This window comes from Atractosteus spatula, chromosome 8 (genome assembly GCF_055471065.1).
Source record: "Atractosteus spatula isolate fAtrSpa1 chromosome 8, fAtrSpa1.hap1, whole genome shotgun sequence".
Lineage (NCBI taxonomy): Eukaryota > Metazoa > Chordata > Actinopteri > Semionotiformes > Lepisosteidae > Atractosteus > Atractosteus spatula.
Genome location: NC_142713.1, coordinates 47,234,696 through 47,250,778, shown reverse-complemented (window position 1 = coordinate 47,250,778; position 16,083 = coordinate 47,234,696). Strand labels below are relative to the sequence as shown.

Below are 16,083 nucleotides of genomic sequence, written 5' to 3'. Positions count from 1 at the left end.
AAAAACTGGTTTTACCTGGTTTGATCTTTGTGCTTTGGGCTCCTCTACAAAGTTATCCAACTCTACATTCAATTAGTTTTGAAGTCCTACATATTTTCTGCACCACGTCTCCGGGTGGTTGTGAGCTACAGCTGACTTCAGATGTTTTCATTGCTTGTGCAGCTCATAAAATAATCTTTTAAAATGATTTTTTTTCAAATTCTGTGTAATGCTATCCACACTTTTTTTTCCATTGGTTTGAAAGAAAAAGTGTACACAGCATTGAATGTAGTAACTACTTTGAATTTACGATACTGCAGTATGGTAAGGTGTTTTTAATTAAGTCAGACTGATGCTTGGTATGCACCACACCAAAGAAAAACAAATCACTATGATGAGATCTATATAAAATTATTGCACAGTTAGATTCTGTAGATATAGTAGTACTGTGGAAGTATAATATTAGGCAAATCTTGTACCCAGTTTATACTTGAAAACCTATTTTTATCATTTGTTGTTTCTTAATGTATGCAAGTCTCTGAGCAAGTTTGAAAAAAATCCTTCTCTTAAAATTCATTGCAATTCTTGTAATTCATGTTAGCACAATAAATGTGTTTTTACAGTATTGCTTTTAAAAATAACATCATAAGCATTTGCTGCTGTTATGTACTGTACTGTAGTTCACGTTTTTTTAGGTGTTATCACCCTCATTTGTATCACACTAAAAATAATATTTTTGAAAAGGGGGCTTTTGTCACTTTGATCTACTTTGTTAGTTATATGGAAATTACTGCATAATTCAATTGACCTTTGACAAATCCCTGTCTGGAAAAAAACATCATTATTTGAAGTTACTCATTATTTGGCCACCTTTTTGTCTCTTTAGTAATAACCAAAAAAGAAGTGTGTCCAATTGCCCTTAAAATTAATTTGTCTTAAACACATGAAAAGCAGGAGGATACATTTTTGTTTATTTTTAACAGGAAAGTTGGAGGAAAACTTTTATGTCGTTATTGGGAAATTGATTAATTGGAATTTTGCCTAGAAGGAGTATGTCTTTTCATGCCAAATTTCTCAACACCTACACTTACTTTAGTATTGTATTACCTGTAAATCCCAGCACACAGCTGCACTCGCGATTATTAGTTCATGAAAAGGTCACGGTAATTTCTGTATGAGCCTGTGGTACATTGTCAGAAATACAGTTGTACAAGTCCTGCTTTTTGTATGGTAATGAAGATGCTGAAAATGGCTGTGAACAAGTAGACTAAAGTTTTAAACTGAGTCATATTAGACAGCCTCTTCCAATGTGTTTTTACATGTCTAGATATTTTTAGTCTGCTTTTAATAAAAAGAAAAGTGTTTTGTCTTTCAAGGCTGAGGTACTGCCAGAATGAGTTCCTCTGTACTCTTAGTCACACAGAGCCTGGAGACTTAACAATAATTCATACATATTGGTACCCTCTGTATATCCTCAGGTTTGCCTTTCCCACCTGGGTCTATTAAATATGATCCAGGTATAGAGTGGGATGTTTATGAATGTAATTTCTAAATGCTGCAACCTCTGTTTGTGTGTCAGAATTACTTTATAGTATTTTTACTTGATGTGAAAGTGTTTGAATATAGAGCATAGGTACTGTATGTGCTCAGTCATCTTAGTAAATCTGGAACATTTCTTACAGAGAATAATACGCTGGCATTGTACCATTTTAAGACCAAATAACATTGCCAGCATATTATTCTACGTAAGAAATGTTCCAGATTTACTAAAATGACTGAGCACATGGATCTCAGCACATAATGTTTGAATCAGCTCTCCACTGATGGTCCATGTGATCCATGTCTGTTATCTCTCAATTAGAATGCCTAAGAATAGAATGCGCAATGATCAAATTCTGAAAGATTGCACTTTCTTCAGATGCTTTTTTTTGGTGTTTATGTGATCATAAACATATCTTTTTCTCTTATTATAGTTATTTACATTGTTGGTTTGGGAGAAATAACAAAAAACCCAGTGGAAAACAAAATTCAAAGCTAATTGCAAAAAAAATATTTTTCCTTCCTTTTCTTCTTCTGAAAGAATTACAGAAGTGAGTTCTTAATATAAACATTATTGAAGACATTAGAGCAGAATACATTTTTGTTTTATGTGCACGCCTTTGAAATAACTGTTTACTGTCCTTACTGTTACTTACTTTGACATGTGTTTTGGCCAGTTTTATCCAGTTTTGTGGCCACACTCTCAGTCAATCACACATTCACTTGCGGACTGACTCCCATAGTGCTTGGCTGTCAATCACATGCCCTGGCATGGCAGGGGGTGCATCCAATAGGAAGCACTCTGATTGCTGCTGACTAGCAAAGCACATGAGCTCTCTGTCCCTCTGAGTATACATACTGCGGGCAACATGTACAATCCAGGCTGCTTCAGAATAGAGGGCTACTGTCTAGCATCACCCACCGGAACATTATACAAATGTCTGTCATTCAACTGCATATTTATAAGCCACACTGACTTTAAATCATATTGACTGACAGTCTTTTGCCTTTTTATTCTTTCATTGCCACTGTGGTTTTTGCTGTCCTTTGGACAAATGGCTGAGTGTATTGGGTGCCACTGTCTTTTACCCCTCTATTGACAAATCCTTTGACCTCCTCACACAAAGCTGTGTCACAAGTAATAAATTGGCAAACATGACTGACATAAAACACTACTAGACTGAACTGAATCCTTGAGGACATCACATCCAGGTCATACAGCGTGCGGGAATGAATTAAAATTCTGTCGTTATTCCTGGGATTTGATTAGACCGAGGACCAGTTGAGAATCGCATCTATGTGTGAATCGCAAAAATAAAGCACACAACATCTCACACCTAAAAACGCATCAAGCAGTGACATTCTTAATGATAAGCCATGCCCTCTTGTGCCTGCTCTATTAACATACCCTATTGAACTGCACTTAGAAATTTAGAACATAGAAATATAGTAAATGATTGGCTTTTCTCACTGTTTGCATTGTCCAAAAAAGCAACTAGGCAGCGGTTTAAACTGAGAAATATTTAAAGAAACTGAGGTATTCGATATCAGCTGGTCAGTTTCAGGAGATCTTGAGAACAAATGCATTGTCAGTTCTGTAAGTATCAACCCTTAGGAAAAATGCACACACTCCTTGATACTGTTTTTTTTTTTCAAAAAGAAATATCTGGTGCCATTCAATTTTGTCTGATTCCAACTGTAAAAACATATGAGGCCTAGAGTACTGATTTTGGGGAGCCATCTCTCAGTTAAGGTTTGGTCTGCCATCCATGCTCTTTGATATCCTTGGGCTCTGGTTCCAAATTAAAATCATAAAGCTTTGAAGAATCTCACAGTCATGCTCAAACGCAACAGTAAATGTGCATGTGTTGGAGAACAAAGTTAACCATGTAAAGAAGAACAGATCTGTGTAGCTTATGAAATATCGTTTCCATTTGTAAATCTGATGTTAAGTTCAAGTGAAGTAAGATATAAAATGTAAGAGGCGGTTCGATTATTTTTTTTAAAGTACCCAGAGATCTAGGATTTATGTGATCACAGGGAATTCTGTAATATATTATTGAAGGGTTCATAAGGTTGTTTTACAGGAATGTTCTGCAGACTTTTAACTTATTATGTTTTTAATTAAAAACACAGCCAGGGAGGAATTTGAAGTTGAGTTTCTTAAGAGAGAAATATACTGGCTATGAATATTTTATAAATACATAACATCTTCCACATTCAACACAGCATCAAGCCAGGAAATGGAGACATCAATATGATACTTTGGTATATATTATGAAAACAATGTTTGTTTCTGTGTCTGTTTTTAAAGACCATTATTGAATGCTTTTATATGAAGATTGTTTTCTCAAGATTTTTAATGTGAAGGCTCCATGAGCTTTTCTAAGTTTAGATGAACTAAGTTTAGAATATTCAAATTTAAACCAGACTCTGTTTTCAGTTTCTGGAACAGTAAGTAGTGTCTTTTGGGTTTTGTTCTATGCAGACTCTGTTACATAGTTCGACAAACTAACTTCATAATTGTAATACTTCAGCCAGGTTTCCAAGGTGTTCTACAGAAACACCTTTAATGATGCCAATGGTTTGAGTAAGAAAAACCCTCGTTGTCTAAGAAGATAATTAGTTAATTTGTTCCACTTACCGTTCAGATAGGTACAAAAACCAGAGACACTAGGCCCTCTAATAATTGCACTTGAGACCCCTGCTTTAGACTGATAAACTTACCTTTTCAGTATATTTGTACAACAGTTGTCTTAACATATTGTTGCAAATTAGGTGTGTGAAAATGATAAAGTAGGCTATTAAATCAATATGAAAATCAGGTTGTGACACCAGCTTCCTATTCAAACAAGCAATAAAAATTAATAATTTCATCCCCCAATGTCAGGGATTACAGAGTGTTACATGGCACACTCTGTTCTTTCATTCTCCAGTACAGCTTGGTAATAGGGTAATTATGAACCCAAAACGTAGAGAAGACAAAGATTTACTGACAATAATTTACACACAGTTACACTGTTAGATTATACACAAATATTTATATTTCTGTATCTTTCAGAGCCCTAGCTTCTGTAGTCATAGAAGATTCCAGAATTTTGTTTATACAGTAAAACCTAAAAACAATCAACCATTAACTAGCTGAAGGGAGTACCTGCATCCTAACAAATGGATACAACCTAGGACTAAATCTCCTCACTACACAGATGCCCACAAATTGATGGGAAATAATTTCCGTATTGTAAACGAAGGCATCATTAAAATGGACGAGATGCTTTTAGCCTGCAGAAGCTGTCACGTCTGAAGCTTTTGATTAAGAGGAAGATGAGAACTATCCTTTTTCCTGCATGTTCCTCTTTGTGTCCTCTCTGCCTCTGTACCTGTATTTATGTTATGGTCCATTCCTCTGGAGGCCGACTGAGTTACCTCGCTAGGAATGTCCCCCACCCCATCATCTTGAAATAAATATTTGTTCTGATACTACTGCTCTCTTACAATATTAAATTGTGTATCTGAAAATGTGGAATTAAAGCAAAATTAAGAATAGTTTGTTAAAAGGCCTCATTACAGAAAAGCCAATTATCCATCTCTATGTATCTTTTGAGGTGAAAGCTGATTAGTCACTATTCTATTTTTCAACATTACTGTGCAGTAATGGAAATGCTCAGAAAATATCAAAAATGATTAGCGAAGACAACAGGGAAATAGTGGTTTCTTACAGAGCATGGATTTAGATGTTAAATGTAATGGAGGTTATCTTGAAAACAGATGTCTCTTTAAGTGAAATGGAAAAATAGGACCAATTTCCATAATTGTGCATCACAAAATATACAGCTATTCTTCATTTTCAGTTTTGTCTCCTGCTAGATTGTAATTCACATGGATTTTTCTAGAGCTCTTAGGAGCTTTACCACCAATATAATGGTTCTCAAGTACATTAAAAATATGTACACCGAAGTATAGATAACAGTGAATAGAAACACAAAATGCACTGGACCACCTGCAAAAACAAAAGGATTATAATTATGTTTTAAAAACTTACACCTTTCTGCAACTTTTATTAACAGTAATTCAAGTTTTACAATCTCTATTTTGCAAGATAAGATATAAAAATATGATGTTAAAAATGAAAACCTGGAGCAGCTAAGAAAGTCTAAAATATCTGTAAACAATGTCCAATCAGTTTATTTTGTCGATATATAAAGATAATGAAGTAGGTTCTACAAGAGTGACCTGTTTTGACAGTCCCAAAGCAAGCAGAAGATAAGCTGTTTAGAAAATTAAGAATGGATCCTTGTTTCATTAATGCATTTCATCACAAAATGTTCTCAGAAAAAATAACTAAACTCACTATAGAGAATACAATATAATAGAGTACTGTATACTGTATTGTTTTCAGTTTCTTTTGCAAATAACGTTTTGCAGTCGAAAATTAAGGTGCGCAAAAACTTATGAATGCCATACTGTATAGCATCCTCCATATATATTCTCCATCAGAGTTCCTTTGAAGAAACACCCAATGTGTTTCGATTGTCTTTTCTCCACAATTAGGAGATGCTCATTTCCAGTCATATCAGGGTCCAACAATTGCACTACCCAGCCAGATGCTCTTTATCAAATGTGAAACCAAAGCTTTAAAGTTACTAAGTGCCTGGTCCCTGAAGGTGTGCCAGAAGTAGCCAATATATCCGCTTGAATTTTCTCTCTTTTAAGTCTGCAAAAGCCAAAACCATTTTCTTTTCTCCTATGAGGCCTTCCACTGTCCTTTATGAAGATAAATATTGAAGTCAGGATGAGGGGCACACATTAATGTAAAAACCAATAGCCAAAAGAAACATATCTATATAAATGATCAGATATAGTACAGATTTCAATGAATTGAAACTTGTTTTTTTAATTTAACTTTTAATTTTTATTAAGGGTGGGGATTTGGTGATTTTTTTATGATTAACTCGGAAGTTTGATTGGCGTGGCAAAAAAAAGATAAGAGCCTTGTCTGCAAAGCTCTAGGCAGCTGGTTAGGACACGCAGGTTCTGTAGGTCATTGCCATGGGGATCCTGAGCAGGGCTGACTAAAACAGACAGAAAGGATATTAGATCCTATTAGATAACTGCGTGCTTTTGACCCGCCACTCATAAGTGCACAGCCCTTTTTGTGCTGCACATTCGATTTAGGTGGTGTGAAATCTCAGCATGTGTCAAGATAGCAGTTCCTTTCAGCAGATTTACTTCCCAATATTTGGAGTACTTCTCCAGAAATCTCTCTCTAAAGTATTAAGGGCTTGTTGCTGTTATTAACCCCTTTATTTAACAGCAAGGAAAAATCATTATTCGGAACTTATAGGCTAATAGTGACTGTTGAAGCAAATTTCAAAGCGTAAACAATTTTCAGAATACATTTTATTTTAGTGTTGCTCTTACTCTGATCTTTGAATGTTTGTTTGGTTTTTACTGTATTTATTTTGTCTTACATTTGAATTCAATTACATTGTAAACTGCATGAAAAACTATGATTATCATAATGAATGATACCCATTATAATTTTACTACTTACAGTATACTGTAGTTTACTGATTCTTCTTCGTTAATTTATTACCACTTATTGAAGAGAATTAATTGATTCCTCTCTATATTAGTAACCAGCTAGAGAATGCCAGTTGCTGACAAGATGGTGCACTGCAGTATTTCATACAGAGGCAGAACCGATTATGCATTAAGGCCTTCAGGAGTTAAACTGAAACATTATAGTATAAAAAGACATTACTTTTTGGACACATGCCCACAAACACATTTTTAGGAGAAACCCCCAGGGGTTAGTAATAAAATAAACTTGAAACAGTGCATATCATGTAGACTTTCTAAGTTTGGGTTACTGTGTTGTTTTCATTTGGCCTTTGAACTCACAGATTCTGGGCCTGTATTTGTGGTATTTATATATCATTTATATGAATAATTTACACGTTGTTAGTGCCCTTTTATAATATAAATTTTAATAAAAGGTTACAAAGAGACTAAATGTAATTGGATGCCAGGTAAATTGTTCTGTGGATCATGTGGATGATTTATCAGCAAATGTACCAGGAGTGTGTGTGCTGTGTGCTTATACTGACATATTGACAACTTATACTATATACATATCACATTGTCTCTCAAACAGAATGTTATACCTGTGGCAAATCATTAGACGTGTGTCTGCTGATGTCTGCCAAAGCTACAAAACATGCAGGGACCACCACTTCGTGTGCATCTTATACAGTAACCGATGAGCAGATGTATTTCCACTTATTTCTTTATTTCCACTCTGAATTTATCCCAGAGCACAGGTCCAGGAGGCAGCATACGGTACCACTGGCAATGTCAAGCTGAACCTCACAGCCTGGCAGAGTGTCAGGAGGTACAATGTACGCTTCATTCCTACCAGTCCCGGGTTTCTGAGACTTGAGCCTGGTGGTACAAAGACTTGTTTATATACAGTAATACAGGGGTGAGGTAAAGGAGGCCAGCTATGCAGGTGCCTCTCACTCAGTGTCAGGTAAGTTGAAGCTGAACTGGATCACAGAACATGTCAGATGGAGCTTAAATGGCTTGAGGCCAGTTATCTTTATAAATAATTCCTGTGTGCTTCTGGACAACACAGGCGGTAGGACAAGGGCCTGCAGAAGAGTCAGACAGTTGTAGAGCATGACAGAAATGGATGGGGGGTCTATTATTATTTTTTCTAAGAATTCATATGGAAGGCAAAAGGGACCTGTACATTTTACATAAGGGCACACTGCCAGGTGTACAATGTGGAGATATGGTGCTTGACAATATTGTGAAAACTTTGGTGGGTATCAAACAGGTCCCAGCTTAATTTTAATAAATGATTATGCTCAGTTCCATAATGTAGAGTTGTTAACCATTACCAGGTGAAGCAGACCATAGGATGGTCTAGTATTTTACATTCATAAACCTAAGCCCTAATTTACATGTCTAGAAAATGTCAAATTGTGCATCATAAATTAACTGTTTGCAGTGTCCAGTAAAGTACCCTAGATGAGCTCTAGATTATGGTAACAGAGGGGTCTCTAATTCCACTCATTTGATCATGCCACAGAGCCTCTGATGCTTGAGGTCACATGCTGTACAAGATGCTTATGTACATTTGATTCTCACATCCATGTGTGCATCTTGAATTTTACAGGAAAATTCAAAATAAGGAAAAAAATAAACATACCCACATAAACATACCCATTAATAAACATACCCAATAAGGTTGAAAATGTTAAGTTGTAATCTGTTGATTCCCTGAATAAATGCGTTATAAGTAAATTGAAAACTATGCAATATGTGCTTTCCCTGTCTATTCAAAGTGCATGGCGGGGGTTGCGGACAGCCCTGAAATAACTGAATTAAACTGTGGTTGCTGTCTGACAGTGCCATATTGGAGGAGGGAGCTGCCATTTCCTCTACCATATGGTATTGCCTTACACACACCCTGTCAGCACTTGGAAAAGTACAGTAATAGTGATTTCCCCTCCAGACATGTTTATTATTTATAGGATAAGATGCTGTACAGTATGTTCTTGGTAATTCATCAGTCTTAACTCAGTTTTGATTTGTAATTGTTTTTGTAAAATAAAAGTGTTTTTGTCACGATCCACAACAGACTGTCTAAGTGCTGACAACAGCACACACAACACACATATTGCAAGAACTGTGAAATGGCAATGATTCTGGCTTTTTTGGAGTTTTTGCTGCAGTTCCTGGCAGGGATGGCTTGGACAGTCGGAGTTCAAATTTGAATTATCGCAGCAGAGGGCCATGGTGATTGAGTGTGGCAATAAGAATGACTCCTGCAAGCTGATCAGTTTTAATCAGAAATTGATAAGGTTTCCATCATTTTTTCAAACTTTAGCTTAAGAACCAATTAAAATTCAAGGCACATTTGATGCTGTCATCCATCTTAAAGTAAAACCAATAATTTTGCTGTCTTTGCAGTATGATCTAAAAACCTGCGTTGTTCCAGTATTCGTTGCCATATCAACCACTTTTATTTTTTTCTTTTTGTTGCTAATTGTAATAATTGTAGTAAGGTCAAATATTAAAGTCATACTGCTTAAGAACTTTCATGCTGCTGTACTCATACTGATGCATTTTTTTTTCAGGCTTGCAATTATGCAATAGATCAGTGAATAAGCTGAACAGGAAGTATTGTGTTTTTATAAATGTTCTTAAATCTGTTTTTATGTTTAAATTCAATTTTCTTCCCGTAAAATTATAGTTATTTGTGGTCTTCTTATGTATTTAATAAAATTTAAGCTAATAAACTTGAAACACTAAAGTGAAGAATATTAGCTTTAACATTAATCAAACAAGGCACTTTATGAGCTGTTTTATAGCCAGTTACAGTATATGGTGTTTACTGCACATGTACTGTACACAATGACAAACTGTGTACTGCATTTCATACTTATTTGTATACTTTTCTTGGAGATCTTTACCAATATCATTTAATAGCTTCAGTATATTATTGAGCCAGCGGTTACTTTATATCACCCAACTCGCAACTGGAATCTCAAAAAAAACCTAAGAAGGTGTGAGCCTGGATGGGAGACCTTCTGGGAAAGCTAAGGTTGCTGCTGTAAGAGGTGTTAGTTGGGGCACTCACCCTGCTGTCTGTGTGGGTCCTAATGCTCCAGTATAGTTACAGGAACATTATGTTGTAAGAAGGCTGACTCTCTATAGTCAATAAAAATCCCAGGGCGTTTATTCAAAAGAGTAGGGGTGTTACCCCAGCGTCCTGGCCAAATTTCCCATTGGCCTTTACCGATCATGGCCTCATAATGATCCTCATCTATGAATTGGCTTTATCGCTCTGTTCTTCTCCTCACTGATAGTGGTGGTATTGGTGATAATAGCTTACTGATAATGATGTGTGGTGAGCATACTGGCGCACTATGGCTGCTGTCACATCATCCAGGTGGATGCTGCACACTGGTGGTGGAGGGCAGTCCCCATTATCTGTAAAGCGCTTTGGGGTGGGGTGTGCAGAAAAAGTCCTATATTAGTGTAAGCAGTTATATAATTATTAATTATTATTATCTAGGTTCCTGAGTCAACATGGTCAGACGAATGTTGTTTCCCGTTTGCTTAGTTCATAACTTCTCTGTATTCTTTTGCAGCTCCAGAAGTCTTGGCTCAGAAACCCTACAGCAAAGCTGTTGACTGCTGGTCAATTGGAGTCATTGCCTACATTCTGTGAGTGCACGTCTAGTTCTAAACCCGTAGCATCTTCAGAGAAATACTGTGTAGGGAAAGAGAAGGAACTGCTGTGTTTATTTTTCTTGACAAGACTGAATGTGGAAAAACACAGATTAAAATCAAAAAAGGAGGCTTGTGTGTAATAAGAAGTGGGGGATAAAATGGTCTTGTTGTGTTAAGTATGTTAGGAAAATTAACAGGGAACAGTTTAATGAGGTTATTCACTAGCTGATTGTTGTAAAATTGGCTACAGATGTAGTCTGACTCAGCCTCATGTAGTAACCTTTTATGGCCATTGTTTAATTTTTAAAGTAAACAATTTTAAAAAATAACCTTTGGGTAAATATTTTTGTTAATTTCATCCCAATTAGATGTAAGTACATGAACATAATATTTACACATTAGCAACCTATTTACTGTGGTTACAAAGGTAAAGTTACTGGATGCACATTCAGCGAGCTAGAGCATTTACAATGGTCAAATTACCCTTAGATTTTTTTTTCTTTGCAGCATCCAAAAAGGGCTCTGGAAACAAATGTGGCTGTGTATGATTTGAAAAAATACAATTAATCTAGGATCACAGTGAAAATGGTTGTGATAAATTGACTCAAAAGATGAGAGAAAAAATGTTCAGACAGAGCTAATCTGAGTGGTCATCAGATTATCTTGTTTTCAGTGACATTGTAAGACCGTGGTTTACTGAATTGTAAGGACACTACAAATACAGTAAGAGCCCTCTTGTGATGTTTTCCTACTTTAACAACTCACACAGCGCTTAGGCTACCTGTGTACCATTGTGTAGTGTTGCACCACTGGTGGTATAAAAACTGCCTTTCACATTTGTCAGTTCTCTTCATTCATTGAAATACGGTCTTATCATAGGAAAGATCTTGAAAAGTGACTTCATGTTAATTTTGTACTTTCTTGGCTGCTACCTGGCTGATTCTTAAAGAATGAATATACTGTATAAAGAGCATGCTGCAGTCTTTGCAAGATTTTATACTGTACTGTACATAAACAGTATATGCTGCATTATAAACCTTGAATAAGACAGCAAAGTCTTAAAGCTGTTTAGGCTTAGACGTACACCAAAACTGAATTCCACAGTATTAAATATAGATTTTCTGTGCATGATTTGTCACTCCTAAAGTTCAGACATACCTTTATTGGAGCATTGAATGGACAGCTTCCAGTATAAGGTCCTTACCTTCCCACCCTGCGGTGGTAACACTTATCTACAGCTCCAGTCAGGCCTGTGGCATTGTGCTTGGATCCGAATACCAGGATAAACAAACAGTTCCAGACAGGCTGGTGAGGTACTCTTCTGAAAATGTACATGTGCACTTCAAGTGATTTTTACTAACCAATTAAAAAAGGAATGTAGACCTAAGCATATAAAAAAACACTGTAACAACTTGCGGACTAATTTAATGGAATAATTTTTATGCAATGTGAGTTCAATTAAATTTGAAGTACGGGAAAAAATAACATTGAAACAGAAAATCTGAAGCCAAAGTGTGATGTCGTTTTCTTAGCAACCATAGCAGTTCCTATGTCAATTTTTTGTTGTCGCCTCACTAATTAAAAGTCCGTACACCAGTTCACATGTGCATGAAAAGATCCTACTGGATTAAACTTAAACCTGATTCCCTGAAATTTCTAACACTTCCTAAAGTATTTAAAAATGTGAATGCATGGAAGGCATTCTTTTGTGACAAGAGACTTACATTTATATGCTTATTTGTAAATTCAATTATAGTGACAAGAGTTTCTCAGCAGAGACATTGTTACCCTCTAAAAAAAGAAGTTGTCTGTCTGTGAAGTAATTTCAAGGTATTCAGAATGCCAAGTGGATGACTAAGGAAACTGAGCGAGGCAGCCTACACTCCCCACTCTGTATGATCTTTGCAGCTTCTGTGAGGGATAAAATTAAAATTGTATGCTTTAGGATACTTTACCCTTTTAAAATTAATTTCTCATGTTTAGATTTGAAAGAAGGGACAGGTGCCCAACCAGAATGAGTAAAACTTACTCTTAATTACTGTACACAATAGAAATATTTGTACTACACAGGAAATGTTAAAATAAATTTTATGGCCCTTTTCCCTTTATGCAGTAGCAGTAGTAGTGTTCCGAAAACCTGCGGTCAATGCCTGCTGGCTGCAGTCTTGTCTTCTTCTGTTTCCTTTGTCTTCTCTCTCTTGCCTGAGGCACAGGTGGACTTGGCTACACCTGGTCATGTGACCCAATTCCACCAATCAAAACCTGACAGCAGTGCCGTGATGTATCAGGCATATTTGGTTTTTGTTACATTACATGCCTAACACACATTAGGCACTGACCACTCTGTCAAAGGACCGGAACACACACTAAACAAAATAACTGAAAAACAGACATTGAATAACAATCTAACATCCCATAGCTAAACGTGTTAGAATAATTCAGTAATAAAGAGAAAGGATATAAGGAATTGTGAAGAAAATTCAATAGTGTAAGAATAATACTATAGGAAAATAAGAATAGAATAGAGAAATATATACAATTTAATAGGTCAGAAAGATGAAGATGTTATAAGGAAAAAGGAAAATTATTATAAGTATAAATTCCTACACTTGCTGATGCCAGATTTTTATTGATTGTGCATTTTGTTGTAAAAACAACTAACATAATGTTACATTTTTGTACTATTATTAGCCTTATCCAAAGACTTTATTTCTATTCTGACAGAATGAGCTGTGTTTAAGCTCTGATTCATTATGACTTTCGTACCATCTGTCTTGCAAATTGGAATGATTTAGTGGTCATTCCTTACTTGCATGAAGTAGAGTTATTAAAAAAACAGAGCTGTTAATCATTTTTTATTACAGAGGAAAAATAATAAGGAAGATAAATATTCTGCATTTTTTTTTCAACATTTGTCTACATTTGAAAGACATTGTTTTATATGTTTGATTTTATAAATGTTCCGTGATACATGGGTATTGATATTGGTACGTTGCTTGTTTTCTTAAATGCTTTTTACCAAATTGACAGTCCCTGGGAACATTTGCAGTGCCTGGTCTTTTATTGTGGTTAATTGTTGACATGCTTCCAAACCCAAGTGGCCAAACTGTTCACTTTATACTGTTTTATTTAAAACAGCATTTAAAATTGTACAGTATGTGTTGTTTGTAAATTTACAGAGCCTTAATTAGAATTGGTAATACAGACTTCTAGCACTTGTTTGTATCTGAATTACTAGAATTAGGTAGGAGTACAATGACTGTGTGATGGCCATTTTGTCTCATTTGTTTCTTATACTGTACGTACAGTATAATACCACTTCCTCCCTTGAATGAAACAGTTGGGATCCAGGAATTGCCACTGTAATGTGCATGATCTTTTGAATGCTGCGTGGTGACCAATGTTTAGATTAAAAAAGGTTCGGATGGCTTTGACCCTTATCTGCAGGAAAAAGCTGCAAGAATTACAGCTCTTCAGGAAACCCACAAAGGGATGTTTCATGTAGTATAATATCAGGAAGTTCATTCTGTGAACAGTGCTCCTGAAAGTGCCGCTCTCAGGTTTTCAAGATTTTAAATCCACAGTATAGATTTTGTTCTAACCTACCATCTAATTTTGAAAAATAGGAATGTTAAAGCAGATGTGCTGGCTTCTTTCTAGAAACCTTCTGAGATCCTCAGATCAATTAGCTACTAGCAACCAAACAGATGGATGGACTGTATGGCCACCTCTCACTTTTAACCTTTCTTATGGTCTGACGATTGTGCTAGCTCTCTTTTTATGAAGACAATAAGTGCTTTGTCTCTGTGCCTCTGTAGCACAGGTCATGAGAAATGAACAGTTTGAACTTCATTCACAGCATGCACTTTGCAATTTGCATGCAGAGTTTTACGTCATTAGAGCTTTCTGAATACATTTTATTTGAATGTATAACATTTTAATTTGTCTGCTAAGACATACACACAAAGTTCCTATAGACAATTAAATGTAGACAGAATTCAGAGTTCTCGTTGTTTCATTCAGTAGTCTAATAAGTTCAACATATCTTTCAATTTATTTTCTTAGAAAGTAGTGTGGTGATTAGGAAAACGTTAATGTTTTCTGCATGGGCACTCCTTTTAATAAAGTTGTTCATTCTGAAAAACTAGCAAAATTAATACTCCTTTTAAATGCAGAATTTATTTGGGGTATACTATCTGAATGCGTCTTTATTTGATATCATTTGTTAGCATACTATAGAGATATCACAAATAATCAGTAGTGAAACAAGGAGATTGAGGGTTCAATTCCCAGGTGGGGCACAGCTGTTGTAGCCTTATGCCACTTGGCTCAGGTTGTTCCAATAATATACTCATCTATACAAGGGGTTAGAAATGTAAGCTTCTTTGGATAGAAATACTATTATCAGACAAGTAAATGAATAATCGATGATAATATTAACAGACAAGTAAATGAAGAATTGATGACAATATTAACAGACAAGTAAATGAAGAATTGCTGCACAGATGAATTAATAATGTTCATGGCTTCCAAAACTTCTGGCCTTCTGATTTGGATGATTCAAAAAGGGGTGATAGAACTTCTGTAGTTTCTAGCCCACTGTGCAAGCTCTATTACCCTGGTGCTCTTGGCTCTTTTCTACATTCTGCATTGTTTGAATCGGTCCAGATGTTTCTGAGGTTTGAATCAGGTACACTCAACCCTCTCAAAGCTTCTTGGGAAGCAGCTCCTACTGGACCTCCATCTTTTTCCCCATCTACAATATCACTATAGCCTAGATGATAAGGCATCCTCTTCTATTGTCTTTCTGACCCTGCAGCGTACATTCAGAGACATTATTCTGATGGAACCAAACATGAGGGAATGCATCTTTCAGCAGATTGCACAGATATTGGAAAGTCAAGGATAAAGCATGCAGGACCAAAAGAACAGGTAGCATAGGGTTGAGGGGGTTCTGGGTGGTGACTCGGATCCACAGAAGAAAAAAGCTGGGTGCTCTGAGAAAGGATGAGACTTAAGGGGGGTACTAAATGGGACTTTATTTCTGTGTAATTGCTGTTGTGTATGATATGGAATTGAAATCAGACATTAAACACGAAGAATAAGCTTTCATTTGGATTGACTCCATGTTAACATAACACAATATAACAAATGTCTTACCTGTAAAAGTAATAAGAACTTTACAAGTATCTTATCTTAAAACTGAGTCTGGAAAATGTTATCACTATTCTTCAGCTCTGTCGCTTGTAAGATTTTAATTAACTAAGCAGAGCAGATGTTTCTAGCATGCCGGTTTCTGGAGTACATATGAGCCTGCAC

General features: G+C 35.9%; 1 protein-coding gene across 1 annotated transcript in view; it reads left to right on the top strand.

Moving 5' to 3' along the window:
* The window catches only part of camk1da (calcium/calmodulin dependent protein kinase IDa), a 143,692-nt gene that overhangs the window by 113,700 nt on the left and 13,909 nt on the right, over positions 1 to 16,083 (top strand). The window contains exon 6 of the mRNA XM_088923673.1: positions 10,683 to 10,758. Coding sequence (XP_088779799.1) covers positions 10,683 to 10,758 — 76 coding nt within the window. The remainder of the gene's footprint in view (positions 1 to 10,682; positions 10,759 to 16,083) is intronic.